This window comes from Furipterus horrens, unplaced genomic scaffold (genome assembly GCF_987537825.1).
Source record: "Furipterus horrens unplaced genomic scaffold, mFurHor1.1.pri manual_scaffold_5, whole genome shotgun sequence".
Classification (NCBI taxonomy): Eukaryota; Metazoa; Chordata; class Mammalia; order Chiroptera; family Furipteridae; genus Furipterus; species Furipterus horrens.
The window spans coordinates 34,001,883-34,027,944 of record NW_028327175.1 but is presented as its reverse complement, the minus strand read 5'-3'; the positions used below and the strand labels follow the sequence as shown (position 1 = coordinate 34,027,944).

Sequence of the window (26,062 nt, the reverse complement as noted above, 5' to 3'; positions counted from 1 at the left end):
CAATCTGCTCCAAGGTCATTAGCATATATTGGTAACAAGGAATGTGCTGACTTCTTGCGCTGAAGAAACTACAGCTGGGACATCATCTGAGGAATATTCATTGCCCTTGTGAATTTGTGATAATTCACTGTTCTTCCTCAAGACTCAGCTGTCCTCTGCACAGGTCACAGGGGAGGTGCCAGTATTGAGTAGTGATAACTGCCCCTGCGTCTCTCAGGATTTTGATGATGGCTAGTCCATGCAGTCCCTCTAAAATAGAACAACCTCAGGTACCATTTTGTGAGAAGAGCAGCTCTAATTCTCCCAATTGGCAGGAAAGTCTTCAAGGCCCTCATCCCAGAGTCTACGCCTTCCTTGCCTCCTGGAGCCAAGGAGATAACTGAGACTGGATCCAGGGACACACAAGACCACTGTGAGATGGCCCCATAGCCCAGGTGCCCCTCTGTCTGCCTCCATGAGTTCCTGCACTGACTGTGGCATTTGGGGTTTCCAGGGATTAGTGTCAATTTTGAGCCACTGTTTAGAAGTCATCCAGAGGCCTGGGTATATCCTCCCATTGGTCACAGTTCCCCTGTTGAATAAGCCCTGAATCATGCCCAGGGAAGGAGGTTTGCCATGTAAGTTTCTGGTAGTGTAGTGTGCCTTCACTCAGGAAATCTGGTCCTCTGAACCGCTCAAGCTGGGTGCTGTGTAAGAGGCTCTGATTCAAGTTCAACCTCTGTTTATCAGACGCGGTGGTTGTTCTGTGTTGTTTTTAATGTGTTTTTGTTTGTTGGTTTGTTTTTGTCCTTTTTATTATACAAATAAAGTAAGATTTGAACTGCCTGTCTACTTGAGTGTTAGAAATGTCATGATTGGCAGGTCACCTGAAGGATCTCTGTAGGCCCAGCCATGCTTGGGTAGCCCTGATACCTTCTGGATCCAACACCTTGTCTCTGGTGGTCAAGACCTATGCCTTGGTCCTGCCAATCTGGGAGCCTGTTCCCCATTGGATTGAGGCCATGCTGAGGGAGCATCTTTCATAGTCACAGCTGTGGCAGAGTCATTGAGAATGGAGCTTCTCTTTTCATCCACCAGTTCTCTAGCCTTGGGAAAGGGGTGTGCTCTGCACCTCCCAAGGGACACAGGCAGTAGTGGGACAGACTGTGCCCAGTGCATCCAGTCACCACAGCAATCCCATGTCTCCATGCTGGTGTCCTTTCCTTCCACTATTCTGACTTCATTTCATGCGGCAACCATTGAGTCCATGTTTTCATCTACCAATTAAAAACCAAGAACTGCTCTTACTGCCCAAACCAATACTGAGAGGCCAGGACCCAGCATCATGGCAGCCAAATCCATGCATTTGCCTTGAACCAACAGAGACACCTTTCGGCCTGGCCTATGGCCCTTAAGATCACTACTGTACAATTTCTCCAGGTTTCTGTTGATAAAAATTATAAGATCTTGTGGTTTCTTTTGTGCACATGGCCTCTCCTCTTGGGACATGGTCTGCACCTGAGCCTGGGGCCCTGGGACTTAAGGTTGGTTCTGGGTTTCATAGCCATGAGAGGTGAGAGGCTACAGATTCTTTCTGATGAAAAGAGGGTCACATGGGAAGGGTGGTGGGAAATGCCAGATTAATTGGAGGGCCCAATGTTTTCAACCCTGTAGGCTATGAATTGACTTGCATGGCCAGTCAACTTGCGGCATATACAGCTCGAGAATCTGGTTTTCAGAAATTGTAATCCTCCAGCTACTGGGGATAAGGTCTTCCTTCAGGCCAGCATAGAAGCTCTCTGATTGCATGACCTCATTGGAAATTCAGTGCCTAGAGCTGTCAGCACCCCTGTGTGTGCAGCAACCACATGGTCAGCAGAGCCTTGCCCTACATGAGCACCAGTTCTGGATGACCACAGGTGACAGTGAGTAAGTATTTTGTTATGTGGCCTAAAGACCACACTGCTCCAGTCACCATGGTGACAGGGTCATTAATACCTTTTGATCTAATCAGATGAAGAAAGCTGATTCCAGATTTCTATCCTAGAGGATCTATTGCCTGAGATGAGCAGCTGTTGATTATTGCTTAGTCACAGGACATAGCAGAGGAATCTGTGCTTATACAGAAGTGGGAGGAGCCAGGTTCAGGGGGTTCTGGAAGGCTGTGGTCATAGGACCAGGGAAACAGCCTGGGGATGTCAGCCTCATGTCCCAGAGCAGAAGGGAAAAGCTCCTGAGCCCGATGTTTGCAGACCACTGTGGTCTTGATTTCTCTTGGTGTCCTGCAGCTTGCTGGCTCTCTCCCTTACAAGATTACAAAGGGTCCTAATATTTGAGGGGGGGGGGATAGTTAATTTTTACGAACCAGGGGTATGGACTTGGGGGGGATTGCTGGGGGAGGTGGGTGCTGGGTGGAGGGGAGCGAGGGGGAGAAAATTGGAACTGTTGTAACAATATAATCAATAAAAAACATTAAAAAAAAAAAAAAGACGAGGCTTCCTCTGTTTTTGCTTCCCCAGCTTCTCAGAGCCCCTGGAATGACATCTCCACCTGGGCCCTGCAGGGGACTATGGCGAGGGGTGTGAAGGTGTGTAGGGCAATGTTCCTTCCAGCCCTGAGGAGGGGGTGGCATGGCCAACACCCGTCTGAGGCCCTGCTTCCTTCACTCCCCTTTCCCTTGCAGCATGCGCATGGTGGACCCCCAAAATCTAACCATAGCACTGTATGTGGTTTGCATGACACATTGTCTGGACAAGGACCTTTTGTCCTAAAGGTTCTAACACCTGAACAGAACCTAAAGCCTTTAACACCCAATGAGGCCTTGCTGCCAAGCCCTGCCTAACTCGGAGGTTGTTGTTGCTCAGCCATGAACACAGGGTGGCCTTAACAGGCCCTGTGGGACCATAACACATGGGGCTGGACCCCTCATCCTGATCTGACTGCTGTTCTCCCTTCCTTTATGCACTTGTCTCATTAAACCTAAGGACCTGGGGAGGGTGATATCTGATGCTGTAGACTATTGTCACTTTACAGTAAGGACATTAATTATGTCCCTTTTCACAGCACTCTTGATGAAGGGGAGACACTGGAAACCCAAGAAGGGAGAAGAGAAAATGCAGGTTCATGAACCATTCCTGGGTATTGGAGCTTCAGGTGGTCAGCGAGGGCAGTGGGAGGCCAGGAGGGATCAGGGAAGGCAGCGGGGGTAACAGGGGACCAGAGAGGGCAGGGACCCCGGAGAAACAATGAGGGGTGTTCTCCATACTTCTCTCTTATCTGCATGTACCCCCTACATTTAAATGACACACTGCTTTTATTTTTAAATATCTGTTTATTTGTATCTCATGCCTTCTCAAAGGAATATGATCTCACCATCCTGCAATCACCCTGCTTGCCAAGATTCACCAAAAGCCATGAGCAGGTTTGGTTCCTGGGAAGTATGAGGGCTATGAATTGCTGTACTTGTTCAGTGATGGATAATGACATGTGCCCACCGTCTGGGGATTTCTCTGTGAATCAGGTTTTGGGAAACAAAAATCTATTTTAAATACAAGAATAACATTTTGAAATGAACTTAATGGCAAGTAGGATGCATCGGGCATCAAGAGAATTTGCCTCTTCTTCAGTCTCTTTAGTTCACAGATTTCCTCAAGCAGGCATGTCTATATCAAAGGTATTCAAAAGGTATTGCCTTAATTGAGGGAAGATAATGTAAAATATAAGGATAATAACTTATTTTGTACTTGGAACCAGAAGAATCAAATGAATGCTCTCTCATTTCCCAAAGCAGGTGAAGGGAAATGTAACAACATGGCTTATATCATTAGGAAGAAGTGGAGGGGGCACTTTGGAATGGAGGGCAAGAGTCAGAAGGCTGCCTTCCCTGCTTCCACCCGTGAGTGCTATCTCTCTTGGCAGCCTGATGTTGTCTGAACAGCAGAAACAGGTGAAAAGTTACAAATCTCCTGATAACCCCCAATCAGCCTCCTCTGCCTGCAGCAGTGGGTGAAGGAGCAGTTTAGGAATGAAACCAGATAAGAACAGAAAACTGGACTGGGAGTGGGAGCTGCAGGCCTCCGTTTGGGGTGGCATGAATACCTGAGCCAGGGGCTGTGGTCCCTTCCAGTGGAGTGCAATCTTGCTGGGAGGTGTCCTCAAACCACACAGCGCCTGCCTGCCTGGCCCACGTCTGCAGTTGTGCGATGCTTCCCGGAGGACTCTGTTCCCAAGTCCTCCTGCAGCAGACACTCTAGGCTACAATACTATTGAGAAAACAAAGGAGGCCAGAGCAGGAGTATGAGTACTTAACAGGTGGTCTCCAGCCTTCCACTCCTCACCCCTGCAAAGCCTGAGCAGGATGAAGTTAGAGCTGTAGGCAGGTTTCCAAATCCTGCCGGCACGGGTCTCACAGGTCTCCACAGTGCATCTTGGCGTGGCCACACTCACCTGTTTACTCCCCTCTGATCTTCGGCTGCCTGCACCACACCATGCCCCAGGCAGCCAGCTCTGCAGATGGCCGGTGAGCTGTCCTGAGGGCAAGAGGGAAGGAGAAAATGCTTGGCCAGGTCACCACTTTCCACCAGGGCTGTAGTTGCTTACCTGAGTCCTGTGTACATGTATAGATCCTGTTCCCCCCAAACTGCTGACAGTGCAGAACACCCCCCGCCCCCCACCCTCCAAGGCCAGTTGTCCCTGGTGGCCTGACATCTGTCTCTGGAACAATCCCCTGGGCCCTGCCCTATGACCACCCACACACACACAACTGATTTTTACTAGGCAAATGTCAGGTAGAAAGGGCAAGGTATGAACCCTAAATTTCGAAGTTGTTTGTCACTGTCCTTGGTGTTCTACCTCCCCCTTTCTGACTACATGGTCACAGAGATGGGGCCACAGCAGAAAGGAAGCAGCCATTAGAGGCCCACAGACCACTGGAAGCGGAGGTGAGACTGCTGCCACTGATAGTGGACTCTCATGACCCATAAGTGCAGATAAGAACATGTGCATGCACTGGAGTTGACCACCCACCACAGAAGGATCTGTCCCTAATGCTAGGACAGCCCTTTGCCTGAAGGCTCTGTGAGCCACCATCACACTTGTGGCATACCTACCTACTTGCAAAATGTCAATTATGCTCTTGCCCCAGGCCAGTGCTTTTGCAAATCTGGAGTTGGTGTTAAGGCTGATTATTGTGAACTTGCACTAATGTTCCATGAAGAGAGAGTCTTTATCATTAATGCATTAATTAATGTTCAATTTGCAGCCTGATTGTGAATGGGAGTCACTTGTGTGAGGGACAGGCCCTGCTCCCTGCTGGTGAGGCCTCCATGAACATGAAAAGACGCAGGGTGGAACAGAGCAGGGAAATCTGTCATCTGTTCTCCGATTCCAGGTCAGGCAGGGTCGCAAGTGTTGCACTTAGACACTCTTAGGCTGGAGGGTCCAGGGCCAGGAGGTCCAGGAAGGCATTTCTCCCACCCCAGGTCCGAGTGTTCAGTGCAATGCCATCGGATACACAAGAGGGCTCACTTGGCACTTGGGCATGGCCCAGGCCACAGACCCTCAGGGGCTCAGGCTGCCTCACTGGTCATCTCCCTGGTACACTGGTCACTGCTCCTCTGTCTCCTCTTCCCCTCCTGTGCTGACCTCAATCATCCCATTCCGCTTTGAGGGTGAAATCCCACTCTAGAGGGGGTCAGTAAGGGCACCCTGACTCCACAAGATCTCTCCTGCATCATCACTGCAAACAAAACCCTCTTTAGCTACCTGCATGTCCTGGTCCCTTCTAGGCTAGCTCTGTGCCAAGAGAGGCCCTGTATGCCCCTTCTTCCCTTGCCTCTGCCTCACCTGTCCTGCTACCTGTGCTCCAGGGGGAGAGTGTCACAACCTGGACAATTTTGCAGCAGCGGGAGCTCTCCCTTCACAGTATGTGAGTGAGCATGTTCAAGTGTGCCCGTGTGCCTCTTAGTGAGTAAATATGCTTGTGTGTGAGTGTTCATATATGTAGGCATGCAGGTGCATGTGGGAATGTATGTGCCTGTATGTACATACATGTGAGCTGTGTATGCACATGTGGACTTGTGTGTGGGTATGACTGTATGCATGCTCATGTACAGTGGGAAGTCCCCTCCTCAGGAAATTTCCCATGAGAGCCAGTCACAGTAGCCCAAACATTTTCCAGGGGACACTCTTCTCAGTGAGGGCTTCTCAGACTAAGTCTCTGGAACCTTTCATTCTCCTCTACTCGAGTTCCGCCTCTGCCCATCTTGCTACCTGTGATAAGAAGCTCTGTGCCCATAGGCCTTCAGGGAAGGTGCCCAGGGTAAGGTCAGGACACAGTCAAGCTAAGGGTCCATGCCTGGTAGATGTGGCCGCAGGCTGTGCCATGCATTCTACTGAATCAGCAGCAGAGCGAGAGCACCCTGTGGCCCTCACATGTCATGTACACTCATGGTTCCCTGTATTTCTGTTCCCCCAAATGTTTTAATTTTATTAGTTTATCTCTGAGTCTTCCTGACACAAGATTGCTTCCTGACACATCCAGTTAGATTACTAAGATGTTAAATCATCACATGAAAATCACCTTTCCTCTTGTCCGGTGGCATGTGCTCGCTGCCTTCATTCCTGTAGGTTTGGGGTATTTTATTTCTGTCCCTGGCCAACTCAAGCAAAATTTGAGATAGTAGCCCCTGCCTGCATGCACCTGGCCACCATGGACTTCCCACCCCAAGGGAAGGGAGTTGCAGCAAATGACTTGATGTTACCCCCACTGCTCACTGTCACCGCAGCTTTTCCCAATCCAGCCTCCTGTGAGACTCCCTTGGTGTTGCTCTCCCTGCTTCAACCCCTCACCCCCACCCCCTGTGCTCCCTGTTAAAATGAGCTTTGTCCTTTCCAGTGAATGCCCTGGCTTCTAGCAACTCCTCTTTTCCCATCTGCACACCATGATCCCAGCTGCGCCAGCTGTGGGCCCTCCCTGCTCACCGCAGGGTGTGTGTGGGAGGGTGTGGGGTTCATTCCATAGAGAACTAGTGAAGCATGGAGAGGGATGAAGACAGAGAACTTGCTAAACCTTCCGGAAAGGCTTCCAGAATCTCCCACAGGCCTCTCTTGCTCTGCCCCCACCCCCATCCCAAGCCTGGTCTCACCAGTTGTGCCATCAGTGGGGCCCGGAGCAGGCAGTCGCTCAGCACCTCTTGTGCCCAGCACAGATAGCGGCAAGCCCTGGAACATGGGGTTTCACACAGTGTTGTACATATGACTTTATCAGCGTGTCCTTCATTGGTTTGATGAGATGATGAACACACTGATTATGCACTTCAAATAATGTAATGCCTTGAGAAGCAAAGGGGTAGACACTGGCTGATAACCTTCCTGCCAGTTTGCTCCTCCCCTTGCATGGACCCATCTCTCTGTTTCTTTATTATTATTATTTCTCCATGAGATTGGGAGTCTCTAATCACATGGGCCATTCTGCTCAGTCGAGTCAACAAGAATAGCATTGGGAATTAGACAATCATGCAGAAATTCATCTTCTCTGGGAGGTCCCCGAATGACCGAGTCACTGTGACAATAGCAAAATCACCATGGGTCCTGGGAACAGCTGTCTTAGCTACCCTCTGCAGGCGAGTGTTCCTGCAGAGCTGAGAAAATCTGCCTTAGTCTAATTCTCACTTTGGGCATTGGGCATCTTCTTGACTTTTGGGTTCAGTTTGAGATAACAGGGCACTGAGTGAGTCGGGTTTCTGCTCCCTGAATTCTACTCTTGGAGTGAGGCATCCTAGAAGGAGGTCCTGGAGCCTTCTCTGCCCAGACTTCGGGACAGGACTCTCGCTTCTTAAAGTCCACAGTGGGCTTTGGCTGACGCCTGAGACCCTGAGGAGATGCCTATCTCTCCTCCAACGGTAAAGTGGAGAGAGTTGGAGCACAGGGCTCACTCAGGCACAATGCGAAGGGAGCCTGTCTGTCCCTGGACTTCCAATCAACCCCTGCCTTCACCCCAGGAGTCAGTCCTTTGGGGAAAAGGTTTTTTTCTTTTTCCACAAGTATTTCTCATAAAGTTGATGCCAGACAGGTTGGAAAGTGGTCTTCCCACCCTCTGCTAGGTTTCCCCTCCCTTCTCACCCCACCCCCCACTCCAGGGCCCCATTGTTCCTGTGCCCTTCCAACAGCACCTGAGATAGGATAAAATGGAAAGATTTCTGCTTTTCCTTTCTTGGGCTTTGCTGCCTTCCTATGACATGACCCTGGTTAAGGGGCTTTCTGGCTTCTTCAACTCAGTGGCACCCATGGAAACAAATGCGGTGGCCACCATCACCTTAAGAGTGGTGAGAGGGTGAAAGAGAAAGCAGGTGACCCCAGATGAAGGGCTTCCATAGAGCTGCAGGAAGGAGAAGGTTCCTTCCTGGAACACTGATAGAGAAGACAGCATCCAGTAGGGAGGAGGCGACATGTGGGGAATACCTCCACCTCCATTGCACCAGTCCCTGTCACCTGGGCACCCTGACCCCACTAGAGAGCCTGTGTCTCAGCACCCAGGCACAGAGGACACCATTTGGTCAGCTAGATGTCTGGAGGAGGGGCCAGGCTTACTTTCCCTTAATCTGTCTTGGGAGACACTTTCCCATTCCAACAAGTGACCAGTGGGAAGGAATGGAGCACTGAGACAACTTGCTGCCTTTCTCCTTCTGTTATTCTCTTTATCGTGGGTGGGGGTGGGGAGAGAAATTGAGACAGAGTGGAGAGAGAGAGAGAGAGAGAGAGAGAGGAGAGAGAAATAGGAAGGAGGGAGAGAGGCAGAGAGACATCAGGAGGTCTGCAGGGGCACCCTGCAGGCAGGCACACCCAGGATAAAGTAGGTGGCATAAATCGCATTCACAGTCTCTGTAGACGACCACTTTAAATCTTAATTGGTTGCCTTTTAAATATCATTTAAGGGCCTGCTTCCCTGCCTCTCTCTCTCTAGTTAAGAAGGTGTCGTGTCAAACTCTATTACCTTGCTGGGCGTCTCTTCCTTAAGTTAAAAAAAAAAAAAAAAAAAAGAAGGTGGGGAGGGAGGGGGAAAAAGAATAAAATGGAACCATCAGCAGCGGTTCGAGGGTCGATAAAGCTTTTAGATTTTTAGACGGTTTCCGCGAGCCCATTTCCTGCGGCGAAGAGTTGTTAATGGAGCTTAAGGAATTATCTTAGATCCGCGCCGGCGCCGTATATTTCCCGCGCCTGTTCCCCTGTCGGCTTTGGATCTGCTGCTGTCAGACTCGCTTAATGAAAAGTAACGCGCCGCTGATTGCAGTTTTATTTGGGCTCTATGTAAAGAGCGCCGTTAATTTAGCACCCTCCTCGGTGTGTTTGAATTCGCCACGCCTGAGTGGCTGAGCGTCGGTCCCCAGCTCCTTGCCTGACAGCCGCCATGGGAGTGAAGTGGGGCCCTGCCCAGGGACAGCGACCTTTCCCCGCAGCATCCCCTCCTATTCACCGCCCGCCTCCCTCCCACTGCGGGGCCTTCCCCGCCTGCCCCACTACCCCCAGCCCCGCAAAAAATCGGCCTGAGGGCTGGTCAGGTGCACAAAGCGAACCTTTCAGAACGCACCCCCAAAGATTCGGGTGTGGAGCGAAGTGACAGCCATAGCTTCAGGCATCCTTTTGGGTTAGTCGCCCTGGGATGTGACTGAACCCCACTTCCACACTTGATGTCTTTATTTCACAGAATTTTGCAGCGTAATCAAATAAACCTTTTTCAGTCAGCCAGTTCCACTAAGAACTGGGTGCTCCTGCAGTGTGGGATCGCCCTGGCTTGGGTCTCGGGGACACGCGGGGTCCGCAGCCACCACGACCCTTAGGACCACAAGCCTGGGCGATAGTACAGGGAGGGATGGGCCGCCGCTCCCACCGGCCCGTGCGCCAAGCCAGCGCTGCGAGTCCCGCGCCCCCCGCAGCCAGGAGCCCACAGCCGGGGCCAGGCAGGTCCAGCCCGCGACAGCTGCATCCTTATCCTCCGCCAGGGTCCCGCCTCACCGCGCCGCCCGCGTCCTCGAAGCCTTGTTTTCGCTAAAAATGCCTGGCTTTGTCTTGGGCTGGAATGGGGGCGCTCGGGCATCCACATTAAAATTCTTGGCGCCCCAGCCTCGGCCGCAGCGTCTCCCCTGAGACTCCACTTTCGCTATTACTGTCAAGTACCCTTGACTCTTTATTTTTGCCCTTTTATCTATTACAACTAATTCGAGTTCTTTTGCCCTTTTCAGTCTAAGACGTGGCTTTCCGCAAAGCCTCCCCCTGCCAGCGGGCTCTCGGAACGCCGAGCCTTTAGAAATTGAGGGGTTTACTGTCAAAATGAAATTTTCACTTCAAATTATCTTGGCTGATGCTCGCTCGCCAGGCCGGGGGCTCTCGCCGCAGCCTTTTGACAGGCACATCAGCGGCGAGCTTCCGAATCTGGATAATATCATCCAAGAGAGCGAAAGTCAATACGGTGACAGCGCGCGGGCGGATACAATCCAATTACTGCTCACCGCCCGGGCGGCCTCAGTGCAGAGTGAGTCCCCATGCAGGGTACGGGGGACTGCTCCCTCCGCTCAAGGTCTGGGTTTGGAGAACACACTATTCAGAGTTGGGGGTCTGCCTGAGGTCCGGCCATCAGGGTCTCACCACTCAGGGTGCCCCGGCAGCCTGGGTGACCAGCATCTGGTAGCGAGGTTTCCCTCTCTCAGGGCACAAACTTTCCCCAGGGCCGTGTCCTGCCCGCCAATCAGGCCAGCTTTCCTGCTCTTCTGGTCCCTACCCCACAGGGCCCGGGGTCGGTCCCTCTGAGCCCCTAGTAGAAAAAGCCCAGGCCTCGCTTGTTCCTCAAAAGCTGCCTGCCGCCTCCCACCCCCCGCCGCGAGAGGACCCGCTTCTCCACCTGGGGTCTCCGCGGTTGCCAATCTGTCTGAGTCCCAGGCAAGGGCCGCCATCTACTTGTCGCTGCATCTAAGAGCCTCTCCACCTTTCCAGGCTCTCTGGCTTGAGGATCCGTCCTTCCTCGGACATCTGGGAGTTGGGGAATGAGACTCAGTAGGGCCTTAAGCAGAGGGCTTGCAGGTCAGGGGCCAGCCCTGATGCTCACTGTGCTTGAAGGACGCTCTCCAGGGGCCCTGACGCAGTTACAGATGCCTGTGGGGGTAGGGTGGGAGAACCCGGTTTCTGAGCGAAGCCAAGGTTCTGCACCCCCCAGGATCCTTGTGGAGGTGGGGCAAGGGCCCCATCCTCCCACCCCAAATTGTTGTTCGGATTCTGTCCTTAATTCCTACCTAGCCCAGCCTCTGGTCTGCTGCCTACAGTGTGCTTCCCCCTCCTGGAGCTGCAGCTAGCAGTGGGGGATCTTGGCCAGCAAAGTCTGGGGTCCCAGGAGGGAGGCTGGATTAGGAGCCTGGTGGGGCCCTTAAAGGCCATCCACTCCCTCAGAGCACGGTACAAGGACCGGTAGCAGAAAGATCTCAGGGCTGTGATGTCCGGGTTCCTCCCCCAGCAAGGCACAGTCCCAGGGAATTTAGAAAGTTCAAAAGTTTCTAAAATTAATCTAGCCAAAGAAACTCCCATTGACTCAAAATTCTGGAGCCTGGTAATGGAGGAGAGTTTAAAAGTTTGGGTCTCTCATCCACTTCCATTAAGGAGTTCAACAGAATCCTGAAAGTTTACTTTTTTTTCTTTCTTTTTAAAAATAGCCTTACCAAACCCTGTCTTAGGCTCTGCAGGCAACTTCCTGGGGAATCTGGGTCAGTACGGTTTCCCACTCCTCCCTGTGGTGATCAGCACCCATTCTCCAGCAAGTTCTCAAATCTCTACCTTGGAAATATGTTCATTTTGCAATGCAAACATCACTCGGTTTTATTGGTTTTGTTATACCAGCCTCTGAAGCAGGCAATTACTGGTGTGAACATACATTCAAAAAACATAATTTTGTCGAGTTAAGAGTGTGCAATAGTGTTAATTCGGGGAAGTGCTTCGGGTGAGATGTGCTGAGGATGAAGTCAGAAGGTCAACAGGCTGAGGGGTCCTCAGTATGAAAACCGGCATGCCTCACACCCAGAAGACAGCTACACAAACAAAGCCTGGAACCAAAATGTCTTCTCCATGTAAACTTTTGACGTAAACTTTATGCTTCAGGGCAGTTGCCTTCTGCTTTGGGCGCAGCCTGATCCCACCGGTTCCTGCATCTGGGAATGACCAGGGTGGTCGGTGGACCTGGCGCAACAGATCCAGAGGTTTGTCTGTGGCTCCAGGAGATCGAGCTCAGACCCTCCCTCCAGGGTGGGTAGGTGGCCTGAGCTTCGTTGCGCTTTTGCCTAGCTTTGGAAACTCGTTAGAAAAAGACTTCGACGTGCAAGCTGCGGCCTGAGCACCGGTTTCCTCCTGGACCCAGGGGACCCACCGAATTAAGCGCAGAAGGGCTTCCCGCTGGCCTTCGGCACGGCCAGCAGCTCCTTCGTGGTGCTGGCGGCGGGAGCGTCGTGGGGCCCGGCGGGCGCAAAGGTGCGCGCCAGGGGTGACGTCAGCACGTTGGCTCCCGACCCTAGCGAGCGGCCCAGGGGCCCCGGGTCCAGGAGTGCACCCTTGGCAGTGGCCCAGGCCTGGTTCAAAGTGCTGTGCCTGAGGACGGGATCGTGGAAGACTCCATCCACCCAGTTTCTGAGACTGGTTACCGGGGAGTCCTGGTGCCTGTCCAGGGCACCAGCGGCTGCCGGGGCCGCAGGTGAGGAGGAGGGGGGCACCAGCGAGATAGCCGCAGAGGCAGTGGGGCCTTGGCGCTTGAGCATGCACGAAGGAAACTCAGTCTGGCTCAGGTTGGTGGCGGCGGCTGCGGTAGCTGTGTGTGCCAGGGACCAGATGCGTGGCTTGCCCTCGAGGCCCGCAGTCGTCCCAGCCTGCACAAAGCCCAGCTTGGCCTCACAGGCCTGCGGGCCGCCCCCGGCACCCGGCTGCTGCTCCGACCCCGCCACTGCCACCACACTTCGGAGGCAGCTCCGTGCCCTCTCCAGTTCCTGGTCCAGGGCAGCCCGGCCATCGGCGGCCAGGGGCATCCGGTGGGCATTGGAGGCCTCTTTTCCAGGGGCACTGGGGCCATCAGGTGCAGTGGGGATGCGTTCCAGGCCACTGTCCAGGGGCTGGAAGGGAGGTTTCAGCTCGCAATCTGCGGGCTCCGCCTCAAGCGGGTCGAAGTCCTCCAAGTCGCTGAGCTCAGGATCGTTTTCTTCTTTGCCTATTGGCTCTGCCCAGGATAGAAAGAGTAGCCAGTGTAGGGAGGAAGGGTGGTGGGTGAACCAGCCCCCTACCTCCTTCTTCCTAACTCTGTGTCCATGGTTATGGGACCTGACCCTGGAGCTAGGAAATACAACCACACCTTTCTTCCTATTTCTCATCTCCTCCAGAGGCGTCCAGTTCTCAAACTGGCAACACCTGTGAGTGGATTGCAGCCTCAAATCAATGGTGGAGGATTGTCTAATGTTTTAAATGTATGAATGTAATGTTGGATTTCTTTAAACATGCTCTCAGCTTACCACCAAAGCAACCCCCTCCCCCGCCCGCCGCAGCTTCGCTTGGGTTAGTTTATTCATTGCTGCCCAGGGCCCCAAGGGTTCAATGCCTTTAGCCATCCTAGAACCCACAGAGAAACTTCAGGGAATCCTGGCCTTAAATCCCAGCCCCAACATCAGCAACTTCTAACTCACCTTCATTCTTGGTGCTCTTGACACGCTCCTCTCTGGAGTCCTCTTCAGCTCCCTCTTCCTCCTCACCCTCCCCATAGGGCCGCTTCTCATCCGAACACTTGTTCCTGGGTGGCCATGTCATTTTGTTCTCCTTTTTGAGGCGCCGGCGCGCATTGGCGAACCAGGTGGAGACCTGCGTGAGGGTCATCTTGGTGATGATGGCCAGCATGATCTTCTCGCCTTTAGTGGGATAAGGGTTCTTGCGGTGCTCCTGCAGCCAGGCCTTGAGCGTGCTGGTGGTCTCTCGCGTGGCGTTCTTGCGCCGTGTGCCGCTGTCCATGGTGCCGTATCTGGAGACAGATGGGCAATGGGGCACCAGGGCAAAGCATGCGCAGGCTTTCAGTCCCCATCGTGGGGGTGTGGCTATGGTGGTAAGACCTGGGTTGCACCCAGGTCCTGGCTCAGGCTGCTTCCTGTGGGGGCTGCTGTTTTTGACTCAAGAGCAAAGAGAATGTTTATATCTGATTATATGAGCCTGGGCTTCTTCCTGAGCCAGGGAGGTCAGAGGCGGTGCATGGGCACAAGGCCCAGCCAGATGTCTGTTTCTCTCTCTCTCTCTCTCTCTCTCTCTCTCTCTCTCTCTCTCTCTCTCTCTCTCTCTCTCTCTCTCTATATATATATATATATATATATATGTCTCTTCCAGTGAGTTCCGTTACTGGACCTCTCTCCTACCGTTTTGATTCCAAACCAGGTAAGTATGTTGCAGAGCTGTGAGCCAGACTATGTAGTGCCCACGGGCAAAACTGGTCATCAGTGCCAGTGGAGGAAAAGCACCCAGAGGGTCTACATGGCCTTTCTGTGGTTAAATACATAACTGTTGCCCATTGGAAGATGGGGAATGCTATCTGCAAGTGGGCAAGGACTTCCTGCACCCTGGTTCCCACTGTAGGGGCAGTAGGCTGGGCTCAGACACGCCACACAGGCCACACTTGTGGTGGTGGAGGGAAGCATCCCATGCCTGGGCAGCAAGATGCGACTCTCTCAAACCACAGTACAGTGAGGACTTTGGGAGTCTAGACAGCTGGGATTAAGTGGTGGGGTGGGAGACTGGAGACACTTAAAACCCCGGCAGCAGGGGCTTGCCAGGTGGCAGGCTGGGACCAAGGCCTAGTCAGTTCGGCAGGACTTGAAGAGAGGAATGCCGTTTGTCCTGCCTCCTAATCTTTCAGAGGGGGTGTGGGGATACTGGGGGAGCGGGGGTTGACGGCTGATCAGAGCACAAGGACCCCGGTGGCAGTGAAAAGCCTGGTGGTAGTGAAGAGGTTCGGTCCCTCACCTGTCATAAGCGTACTGGCCCAGTGCTGGCTCGTATGGGTAGTAGGCAGCAGCAGCAGCGGCAGCGGCGGCAGGTGCGAGGCCCGCATGCGCAGATCCCGGGGTGTCCTTGGAGTCGAAGCTGTTCTGTGGGAGCCCAGCAGCCTAGGGTCGCGGCTTCCAGGACGCCACCCAGCTCAAGCTCCTCCCCTAGGCCCCGGGTGTGCATGCTTCACTCCCTTCCCCAGAGGGTCCCTAGTGTCTAGGCAGCAAAGGGACCCTAAGACTTGGAATGAGGAGACTGCTGGGCTTTGTTGCAGGAATAGGAAATGAGTGTAGAGGACCCAGAGACTGGAGAGTGGCATTGGAGGAAGGAATGGAGTGGAGGCTGGGGGTGCAACAGAAAAGAGGGTGGCAAGGAGGGACCAGAAATAAAAGGTGGGGAAGAAAGAAAAGAAATGGGAGGAGCCAAGGGGACTTGGAAAGGGGCGAGGGAGGGAGGTGAAAGGAAGGGGTCAGTGGGGGTGCTGGGAGGAGAGGAGAGAGGTAGAAGGAGGTCAGGAGAAGGGAGGAGGATAGGGGAACTGGGGTGTGGGGGGGTAGAGAGTCCTCTCGGACAGAACCAGAAATCTGATCAGAACTTAATAGCGATGGAGAACAATCAATACATTAAATACTGCGGCCCACCTGCCCGGTTGCCCCAACGGGGGTGGGGGTGAGGGGTGGGGGGAGGAGCTGGTGGTATTCCCAGAGACCAGCCTTGGAGTTGTGAAGTTGAAGGAAGCTTCTCCCACCCCCTACAGTCCTGAGTCCAGGGGCCTCATGCCTCTTCCTCAGGAGTTGGGGAAAGTGAAGTTGGCAAATCGAGGGGTAGGCCCGTGGAGTGGCCTGGTGTGGTGGGGAAGGTTGGAGATACACCCTTCTCCACCCTTACCAGCGAGTAGAAGGCAGAGGCCTCGGAGCCGTAGGTCACGTAGTTGCCATAGCCCTGTGAGCCGCCATAGGGGCCCCCGTAGACACCCAGCGCCGCTGCGGAGTTGAGCTCGTGTCGCGCAGTGGCTAGCAGCCGGCTCTCATAGACCGGGCAGTAAACTGGTGCTTGGGCCGAGGCAGCGGGCCCGGAGTCCGCCAGCGTGCGGCCTCCTGACTCGCAGCATGTGCTCAGAGAGTTGGTAGTCATCAGGAACTGGGGGAGAGAAGAGCCCCGAGGAAGGGCGGGCCACTGAGCGCAAGGCTGGGGCCCTAGGTCTCCATCTGCCCCACACTGCCCTGGAGGCTGTGCTCCATGTTCTCTGGGTCTACAGCAGTCCACGCCCCACTGCGCGCTTCTTCCCGTGGGAAGCCTGCGCGCCCAGGCCCCCCTCTAGCCACGTGGGTTTCAGCCAGTCCTGCCCAGGAGTGTTCACACCCTCCCAGAGGGGTTTCCAAGGCCAGGCACTCCCTCAAGCGCCAGATCTCTCCGGAGTCCTTGGGGGCCCCCTGAGGCTCAGCCTTAGAGCCCAGGGTGGGGGGTGGGGTAGGGTGTGAAGGTCAAACTAAGCGGGAACTGGGGCCCCCCAGCCTGCTAGGATTTCGCAGCATTCTTACCCTTCCCGGTGCTGGGTACAAGGGGCACGTGGCACAGGCTCCGCTCGCTGAGAAGTGACATCGGATCGCCGGATTGCCCGCCCAGCCAGTGTTTCCAGACTCGCAGGGACTCCTTACCTGTGGTGCCGAGGAGTAGGGGTATCCAAACTGCGGGTAGGACATGTCGAGCGCGGCCCGGGGCCGGCAGGCGGGCTGGTGGGGTCCTGTGCTCTGGGGGCCGGCGTGGCGCGGCCACTGCTCCGGGGCCGCCCGCTCCTAGGCGCTGGGGGGATCGAAGCAGGATACCTGGTTAATTCATCCACACGCTCAGCAAACTTTTCTAACCCGGTAGGAGAGTGAGCCGCGGCAGGGGCCGCGATCCTTTTAGCTTCGCAATCCAGAGCCTCGAGGGGGCTTTGGGACCGACCGGCCTCACAGCGGCGACACAAATACATATTTTGCAAAAAAGGAAAAAAAAAAAAACAACAGTCTCGCGAACCCGTCAAGTCAGATGTGCGCGGTTTTAAGCGGCGGAGGCTCTGACGTCAGCCCCCGCCTCTGCCTGGCCTGGCCGCAAAGGCGCGGGTCACTTGTCCGAGGTCCGGCCGGGCGGGGCAGGCAGAGGGTCCAACCCGCTCTAACAAATGAATTTCATCCGAGGAGTCAAGATCGTCCCGACGAACAACGCTTCTCCTTAGTCACTGAGGACGGGAGGCACTTTTAATTAGAATTTAATTAATGAGCAGCTGCTCCTCCCCGCGCCACTGTAATCATTAGTCTCAATTACAAATAAGACGTATGAGGGACACACGAGTGAGTCTTCATGAAGATGTAATCAACAGTTAAAATTAGACCCGCGCGAGCGCAGGCGGCCTCCCGGCCTCGGCTCTCCGTGCCTCTCCAGGTGGAGGGAGAGAGGCTCTGCGGGCCAGGCGTGTGGCGGCGCCAGCCCGACTATTGTTTAACCCGGAGTCCGCAACGCCTCCCATCAGTATGAACCTCGCTCCGGGATGCGACTCCAGAACCAGATGCGGCAACAACAGTGTCTGCATCTGGAGGTCAAAATGCCCTCAGGTGTGAGGGTCCCGGGGCCTTCCCCAGAGCCCACCACTCCAGGGCTCGGTCGCCCAAGGGCTGCGGGGCTCACCACACTTGGCCGATGTATCCCCCGGGAAGGCAACCCCCACCCCGCACCCTCTTCTCCTGAGAGTTCCTGCTAAACGCACGGCTCTCCTTTTCCTCCTCCCACTCTTCCCGCGGGTGCACTGCCTCAGCCACCCCCACCCCCTACCCTCGCGGCTAAACCCCGGACTGCCCAAAATCCTGCGCGCTCCGAAGAGCAGGTTTCGACATTCAACTTTGGGGCCCCTCCGGCTGCCCTCGCTCCTCCCGGCGATCTTCCGGGATAGGCACGAGGGAGGGGTTCTGGGCGTCAGACAGGCGTTCTTCCCAGCCCGTTTTGCATATTTCCATGCCCGCGGCACGCTGAACGGTTTGGGGAGGGGGCCGAGTGCCCACCCCAGGACTTCCACAGCCAGTCCCGGCCCCAGGACCTTGCCGGAATCCAAAGCAGAGGCCAGCACCCAAATGGCAAGGGAGCATCCGGGCCACTCCGAACTCGCTCCCAGCCTCCTGCGCCCGCCGCCCTCTGGGTCCCGGCTCGTCCCCGCTGCTCTCGCCCCGCTAGGCCTCCAGCTCTCGGAGGAAGCCGCGCTCGGCGGCGCTGTGCAGACTTGCTGAGAGAGATTCCTGGGTTCAGACCTGTGAATTGCCCCAGGGTCACCCTCTAATTAATGATGACGTTCTCACTCTCTCCCCAGCTGCAAAGCCTGGCTCCCAGAAACGAAATCTGCCCACTCTGACAGCTCGGTTGAAGGTGATTGATGACTATCTAGAGACCACAGTACGCATCATATAATATCTGCTGCGTAATTGCTTTAATTTACAGATGAAAATACGAATTCTCGGATCGCGTTGGACCGCATCCGGCCACGTCCGAACTGCTTGCAAGGGGAAAACATCGGAAATAATGAATAGCCGCTCCATGCAAATTATTCAGACAGTTTAGCGTCTGTAGCCGGGAGAGATATATAAAGAACACGAGTCAAATGACATTAATAATTGTTTTTTGAATTCTGTATTGATTCGTGGCGGCCGTGTTTATTTCTTTCTCACCTGAATTGCTAATATCACCTTCCTGTAAATAATAAGAAACTAGCCACCGGGGCTTCTTGGCAGAAATGAATCTCTCAATCTCCGTCTTCCTCCTCCACTCACTCCTCCCTTCCCCCATCGTCCCTCCTCCCAACTCCTTCCAGTTTTCTGGCTTCCGCTCAGGCTTTTCCTGAACGTCCTCTTACTTTCCATTATTTATTGTTTACAAACAACTCGCTCTCTCCCAGTAATGAGACCAGGCTGGCCGAGGGAGGGGCACCAGGAGAGGGTGGCTGAGGGATCATGGAGCAGGAATCCCCACGCGAGGCTGGCATTCAGCATCCTTTCGTCACCCTAGCCCCGTGGCCCCAGCCTGGAGGTTGTGGGAGCTCAGCGGACTGGGGAGTAAGCCACCAAGCCTGGCAGCACAGCATATCCAGACCTGAGAGCCGCAGTTCCTTTCCCCAGACTTGGCCCCAGCTCTCTGAAAACGGGGGCTCTCTGAACACTGGACCATTCATCTTCTGAGCTAGATGCCGACCCTGGGAGCCTGGCAGGAACATACCTTCTGTGGGAGGACCTGGGGGAGGGCTTTTAGGGCCCCCCTTTGCCCATCACTGCAGCGTTCCGATTTCCTTTCCAGGATGAGTGTATAAATAGACATTCCCAGCCCCACTGGCCTGGCCTGTTCTCGGGGGCAATCAACTCCCTGATCCTTAAACCCAGCTCTCCTGCTCTACTTTCCCAGGTGGCATGACCACTGATTCTCTGCTTCCTGCCTGCCACCCTGTTTGGGGAAGGTTGGAGCTGCTGGCCGCTCACCCAGGTCCTACGAACCAATTCTGGAGGCAGGGTCAGCACAGTCTGTCTCCAGACCTGCGCTCGCCATGACATCCCCCTGACAACCTGTGTCAGAATGAGGCCTGCCTGTCCAAACTGGAGTACTTCCTGTGCCATCTTTGTCCCATAGATAATACCAGAATAACTGTCAAGTGCCCTTCATTAAAAGGCCAAACCTTGAGATGAGGCACCCGGGTTTTCCTCCAAGAGCAGACAGAACAGGAGCCTCAGCATTTCAGGTATCATCTGCTAAATGCACCTGCCTAGGCGGGAGTGCTGAGCCCATGTACCTCAAAGGACCTCCGGTTCTAAATACACCCCTGAACAAGACCCTTTGGAAACGCGCAGTTCCCCACGGTCAGGGCAGCAGCTGGGCTTGGGTGAGGTGCCTCCACTGGCTTGCTGTATTCCGAAGCAGCCAAGGATGAGGGTGCCTGTGTAAGGTTAGTCCCAAATGTTACAGGCCCGGTCGCTCTTGCCCGGGGTAGATGCAGGCTGTCGGAACCTTGGAGGGCCTCTGGGGAGATAGGCCCCGCCCTGACCTTCTTCCGCTCGGGTGGGATTTTCTTCCCTGTCATCAGCTGAGCCCAGGCACTCCTGGTTCCTGAAGTCGTCTCCGAGACCACCCAGCCTCTCCTGCGCCGAGAGCGGGGGTGGGGGTGGGGTGGGTGTGTATGGAGGGGGACTCTCTCCAGTCCAGCGAAGTTGACCCCCGGAAGAGGCCGCAGGCAGGAGCACGCAGCACTAGGCAAGGGCCTTCTTTTCCGAGGCTGAGGGCCAAGGCTTGGGGCGCCTGTGCCCGCCCACTGTTCTCGGACACCCGGGCGGGGTGAGGAGCTAAGAGGCGTTCTGGTTGTCGGTGGCGCCACACTCTCGAACCCTGAAGTTGACAGCTCACTCCTTCGCAGCCCATCTTCTGGGGTCTCCCGCAAAGCCAATGGGGCGAGCTGCAGGCACACACGTTGAGTCCTCCTCCCCGAAACGCCCTCCATTCCAGCCGGCTCCCTCCTGCTCTCCTGCCGCGCCCCCGCCGCGCCCCCGCTGGGCCAGCCCGAGCCGGGAAGGCGCGCGGTCTGGGTGTCCCGGCGCAGGCCCCGCTGGCCCGCGCTGGCTCCCTATCCCCGCGCCGTCCCCCCGCGCCCCGGTTTTTGCAACTTGCAGCGAACGCGGCTGCCTCCAGAGACCCCACCGGCAGGCAGCAAACTTTGTACTCTCCAGAGCAGGAGCGATCCTCGCAAAGTTTGTGCTGCCGAGCCCTCTCCCTACCTGCGCTGGGAACGCGCCCGCCCTCACCGCTCAGGCGCTGGGCCCACGGGGAGCAGCGCGCAGCCCGCAGCCCGGGACGCACCCGGGAGTCGCCACCGTCGCAGCCGCCCGCGCCCTTCGGCGGCCGGTCGGAGCCTCCGCCTCCCCGTTAGGGGGGAGGGGTCTCGGAGCCCCGGAGCGGGGGCGGGCGCCGGGACCTCGCCTACCTGCGGTGGCGCCCGGACACTACCGGCGGCCCGAGAGAGCTCTGCGCAGCCACTCGGCGCGCGCGCTCCGGCGGGGAGCAGGCGACAACTAATGGAGACATTTCCAGGCGCAGCACCTGGCGAGCAGAGCGCGCCGGCGTCCCCAGGCGCCGCGGTCGTCAGTCGAGCCCGCACCGGCGTGACGTGGGCGAGCGAGCGAGCTGCTCCCACCCGGCCGCCCATTAACGCTTTCCCCCGCGGGCGCCGCGCACTTGCCAACTTTCCCCTCCGCGGCCTGAGCTCCGGGTACACGAGGTGTAGGACCTGGGATGAAGGGCGCCCGGGGGATGGGGTGGCAGGGACACCCAGCTCAGAGAGGACACTGAGCAGAACAGCACGGCAGGAAGGCGCGCCCCCTTGACTTAGCCAAACGCTTTGCCAGCTGTACTACTCCAGGGGGCCTTGGGCTTCTCCAGAGCCCTCAGGAAGTTCTTTCTGGTGCCCTGGTTGCCAGGCCAAAGGCTGTTCGGTCCGAGGAGCCGCACCCCCACACAGCGTCCTTCCTTCTTGGACTCAGTGTCCCAGAGTTCCCCTTGACTGTGATATTCCCGCCCTGGAGGTCTGGTTGAGGTCTCATGTGGCCTGCTTCTCCTCTGAATAGGTTGGGAGTCCTGTCCTCGCTGTCAGGCCCTTCCCTTTCTTTCCTGCTCCCCTTCAGTAGCCCACCCCCAATAAATCTCATTGCATTAGGTGAGTCCACTTGGCAGTATCCATGCTGGTTTCCATCCACTGGGCTCTTGGGGGCTGCAGCCAGGGCAGTTCTGGGAAGTCTTGGTCTGGGTGTTACTAAGGTAACAGAAATTGCTGGGGATGGAAGAGTGGGGGTGGGTGCTCAGGCCTTCCCAGGACTGGGAAGCTTGACAGGGGAACTTTTTAGCACTGTCCAGAGCCCTCTTGGGCTGGACCTCTGGCCTGGGAATATACCTCCAAATGGAGACAGCCTGTGGCAGTGCCCAGGAAGGAAGACAGTGTCCCAGGTCACAGGTCCATGCCTCCCTGACCCTCACTCAGCCATTCCAGAACTTGCTTCTCTGGTCACCCCCCCACCCCCTGCACCTCCATCATTTTTATTCAAAGAACCACACACTTTCTCCTCATGCTCTGCAGTGGTGCAGTGACACTTGAGGCTTGTTGTTATGAATAATGTCTGGAAAAAGTCATTTGCTGTTTTTTTCACTCCCTTTCTTCCTCAAAGCTGTCTCCAGTCACTGGAAAGGCAATGCAGGTCTGCTTACTTCACCAACAGCAGGCTAGGAAGGTGTTTGCTAACAGGCTTCGCCCATCCTTCCAGTTTCTCTGGGAAGAGGAGAGCCAGCTGCCTTGGCTTGCTGCCCTGTGCAGAGCCTGGAGCTTCTGGTGGCTTCTCTGGGAAGGACACAGCTTTGGTCTCTGGAAACACAAAGGTGGGCTTTGTCTGGGCTACAGACCTACAGACATCCACCCAGAGGTGCATGCCAGTGTAGCCCACAGGTTAACTTCCTGAGCTGACAGAAGAGGTTCTGGGAGGGGGTGCCTTTGGGGGGAGTGGGGTGGAAGGTTCATTTGATTCTGCCTGGAAGGAAGTGAAGGAAATGTCCCTTGGCACCTGGCACCCTAAGGTGGGAGGGCCTTGCTTAAGTCTTGATCCTGCTGCTCAGCTCTCCTTCCTTGTCTTTATCTCTTACTTCAGGCCATGTAGGATACTCCCGGCTGATGAGGACAAGGTTGACCCTCCCTCCCTGCAGAGCTCACCTGGGACTTAGATTCTTTTCATAGCTGGAGATAAGCAAGGCAGTTTGTGCTTACAGTCTTGATTTGGAGATAAACTGCAACTTCACTCAGGCCTCCCAGTGACAGCGAACCACAGGGCTGTCGAAAGAAAGGAGCCCAGGGCAGCCAGCAGCACCACAGTCTCTGTCTTCCAGGATATCCATAACCCAACAACACCAGGTATCATGGGAGCTCTCTCATCCTTCCTTGGGAGGGTGGCCTCTCCTTCACTGACACTCCTGAAGGCCTGACCTTACCCTGGATTCGTAATCATGTGACAGGAGCATCTGCAGCCATCCTCTGCCCCTGTGCCCTGGACTTCTGGTAGGGAACTGCCCCATCCTTCCCACCAGTCATCACAGTCCCTCCCAAGCTGCTGCTCTGGGGCAATGATGGAAATACCCTATGTCTTGGCGAGGGGGCCTGGCAGGGAAAATCCCACTTTGGCATCCGTGAGTGATTAATCCGGAAAGCAGGACAGCAGCCTCCGTTGCCTCTGAAGGACAGCAGTCCTCCCAGGCATGGGCCTGTGCTGTAACAGGCCAACAGCGCCCCCTCCCCTCTCCCTGTCATGCCGCACTTCTGGCCAGCACTTGTTCCCCTGGGGGATCCATCTTCTCTCAGTCCCTCCTTTGTTTCTCCTGCTGGCAGAGCTGAAGAGTGCAATCTGACAAAAGAGTCTCCGTGCCCCAGGGCCTGGCCCTGCTGCTGCACCTCCCCCTGGCCTGGACTTTGCTGCAACTTGTAGAGGCATTTGCTGGTGGAAACTGCTGTGCTGAAGCTGACTGGGCTGGCTTTGACACTGCCCTGTGCCTGCTGTGGCCAAGGGGCCCAGGGCCTCATTCTCACCGCTCCTGGGGACCCGAGAGGGTCAACAAGCACTTATCTGGGTCAAAGAAGAAAATGCAGGAACTTGTCCTGAGTGAAGACAGCTTCAGAGAAACCCTGGCACTGGTGTCCTGAAGATGCCCTTGACCTTGGAAGGGTCTGTCTTTGGAAAGAACTCCTTCACTTGACTGAGGAGCAGAATAGTGTTTCAGAGCCAGGATATGAGGGGTGTAGAGTGGGAAGTGGCATATTTCCCTGAGGCTCCTGGCTTTTGTTCGGTTCCCAACCTCTTAGCCCACCTGGCCATCAGGCTGCAGGGAGGGGCCTTTCTCCCTTCATAGTGCAATGCCAAACATGGAAGTATCTAAAGCAGAGCTGTGTTGGCGTAGAGACAGCAACATGTGGCCTGGCCACAGGTCAGAGGTGCTTAGGGTCACTGCACAGGGTGACCTTGAGTAGACTGAGGGGCAGGGAGCCTCATGCTCCCAGTCTCATTTTCATTCCTCGCTGCTGTTTCATCCTTGTGAAGTTGGAAGGAGGCTGAGTGAGCAATGGTTAGACAATTTTTTCTTTCTCCTTAGTTCAGGAATAAATATGGTGTTGTGTCTATAATGCTGACATGTGCCAGTGGATTTTAGGTAGATTTTTATTATTAAAAGTGAAGGGTTGTTAATTCAGACAGTGTCTATAGTCTGTATGTTTAAACTTGAAATGTTTATCCAGCACAACTTCAGATCACAAACGTCCTGGCTAGAAAATCTATTCAAATGAGATGAAGTTATTTTAAATTGTAGAGAAAGGTAACAGTATACATCATTGCCCTGTTGTTCAAATATCCTTTTGAATTCTCTGACATAGTATTAAAAAGGGAAATCTTCAGTAAGGAATAAAGAAATGTAAACATGTACCCTAAATGCAAGAGCTAGTATTCCTGTAAAGGACCTCAAAAATATTAAATAGCTGCTATGGGATGGGTCCTCAACTTAGGAATCTCACTGGGTGTCTGGCCTGGAATTTACACAAAGAATATAATCACTATAGTGAAAAGAAGCCCATGGTCCTGCTTCCTGACCTCTCTCACATGTGTTCTTCTGCAATTGTGTGCAAAAAATTGTTGTATAAGTAGCAGGTGACAAGCTACCAGATGGCATCTTCATAGGTCAGTAAGTAAATGGGAGAGATTGGGGTTGGAGTGGAGTGCATGTGAGGTCAACTGTTAGTTTGGACCCTTACCTGACCACTGGGTACCTGCTCTCAGGCTGAGCAGCCCTTGGCAAGTGGGCATTGTGAAGGGTTGGGTTTGCAAAGGTCTGTGGGAAACTCTGCTCAGCAGGAGCACAGAAGTTGTGGGACATTGACCAACATGGCTGATTGCGGTTTCATTGTCTGCCATTGAGATGCTGACTCACGCTTGCATTTAGTTGTCCTGTGAATACTGGTGTGTCCCCTTGAAGGGGTGATTCAGGAGAGTGTGAGGCAATCCAAAGCAGTCCTGAAAATCAGAATATTCCTCCCATCTTCGGATGTCTGTGGAAGGTTACATGTTCCATGTTAAGCCTCAATGTAGCTGGAGGCAGTGATGCCCGGGCAGTGACCGGCATAACCACCAGCTTTTAATTACTGTGGCAGTAAATCACACAGGAATGTCCCTGGGGAGTTAGCTGATTTTTTTTTTTTAATATAAAAAAACCATTTCAGAGTATTTTTGAAATTCAATTAATTGAAGGCTCCAGATAAAAGGAACACATTCTTAATGGCTTTAAAATAGCCCTGGGGGAGCAGAGGGAGTGCAGAGCCAACTTCAAAGTGTGACAGAAATACTCACTGTTTTACTTTAAAAGTATCCAGATCAATGACTCAGTCAAAATTACTTATACATTTAGCAACCTTTCCATTTTCTGTTTGAAAATGACAGAAAGAGATGCTCTCACTGCCTGTGATACAACAGCGCCTGGCCTGGAAAGGAACCGCGGTTCCCACACTTACCAAAGAGACCTCAGCTCTTGGTTTGGGTCCTGGCTCAGGCATGGGGCTCAGGGAAGCGGGTGGCATCTCTTTTCAATGGAAGAGGATGTAGAAGTGTCCTGAGATTGTGTGTTTGGCTTAAACCACAGTAGGTTAGTCTCTTCCCAGGTCGGGAAGTGGGAAGTCCAGGATCAGGGTGTCAGCAGGCTGGTCCCTCTGAGCCCATGAGGGAGAACATGCTCCAGGCCTCTCCCAGCTTCTGGTGTTCCCAGCTATTGCTGGTGTCTCATGTAGACACATCACCCTGACCTCTGCCTCCATCTTCATGCAGGTGTCTCCTGTGTACATCTGTCCCCAGGCCCAAACTTCCCCTTGTTATAAAGACACCAATCATATTTGGTTAGGAACTATCCTAATGACCTTATCTTAAACAATTATCCCTGCCATGTCCCTGTTTCCAAATAAGAGTTTCAA

General features: G+C 54.5%; 1 protein-coding gene across 1 annotated transcript; it reads right to left on the bottom strand.

Annotated features, from left to right (window-relative positions):
- Positions 1–11,833: 11,833 nt before the first annotated feature.
- Positions 11,834–17,790, bottom strand: IRX4 (iroquois homeobox 4). Its single transcript, XM_090276246.1, has 5 exons — positions 16,680–17,790; positions 15,910–16,161; positions 14,998–15,122; positions 13,680–14,008; positions 11,834–13,219 (listed from the first exon to the last, which is right to left on the bottom strand). Exons 1-5 carry the CDS (start codon positions 16,722–16,724, stop codon positions 12,387–12,389), a joined length of 1,584 nt encoding a protein of 527 aa, XP_090132372.1. The 5' UTR covers positions 16,725–17,790; the 3' UTR covers positions 11,834–12,386.
- Positions 17,791–26,062: the final 8,272 nt, after the last annotated feature.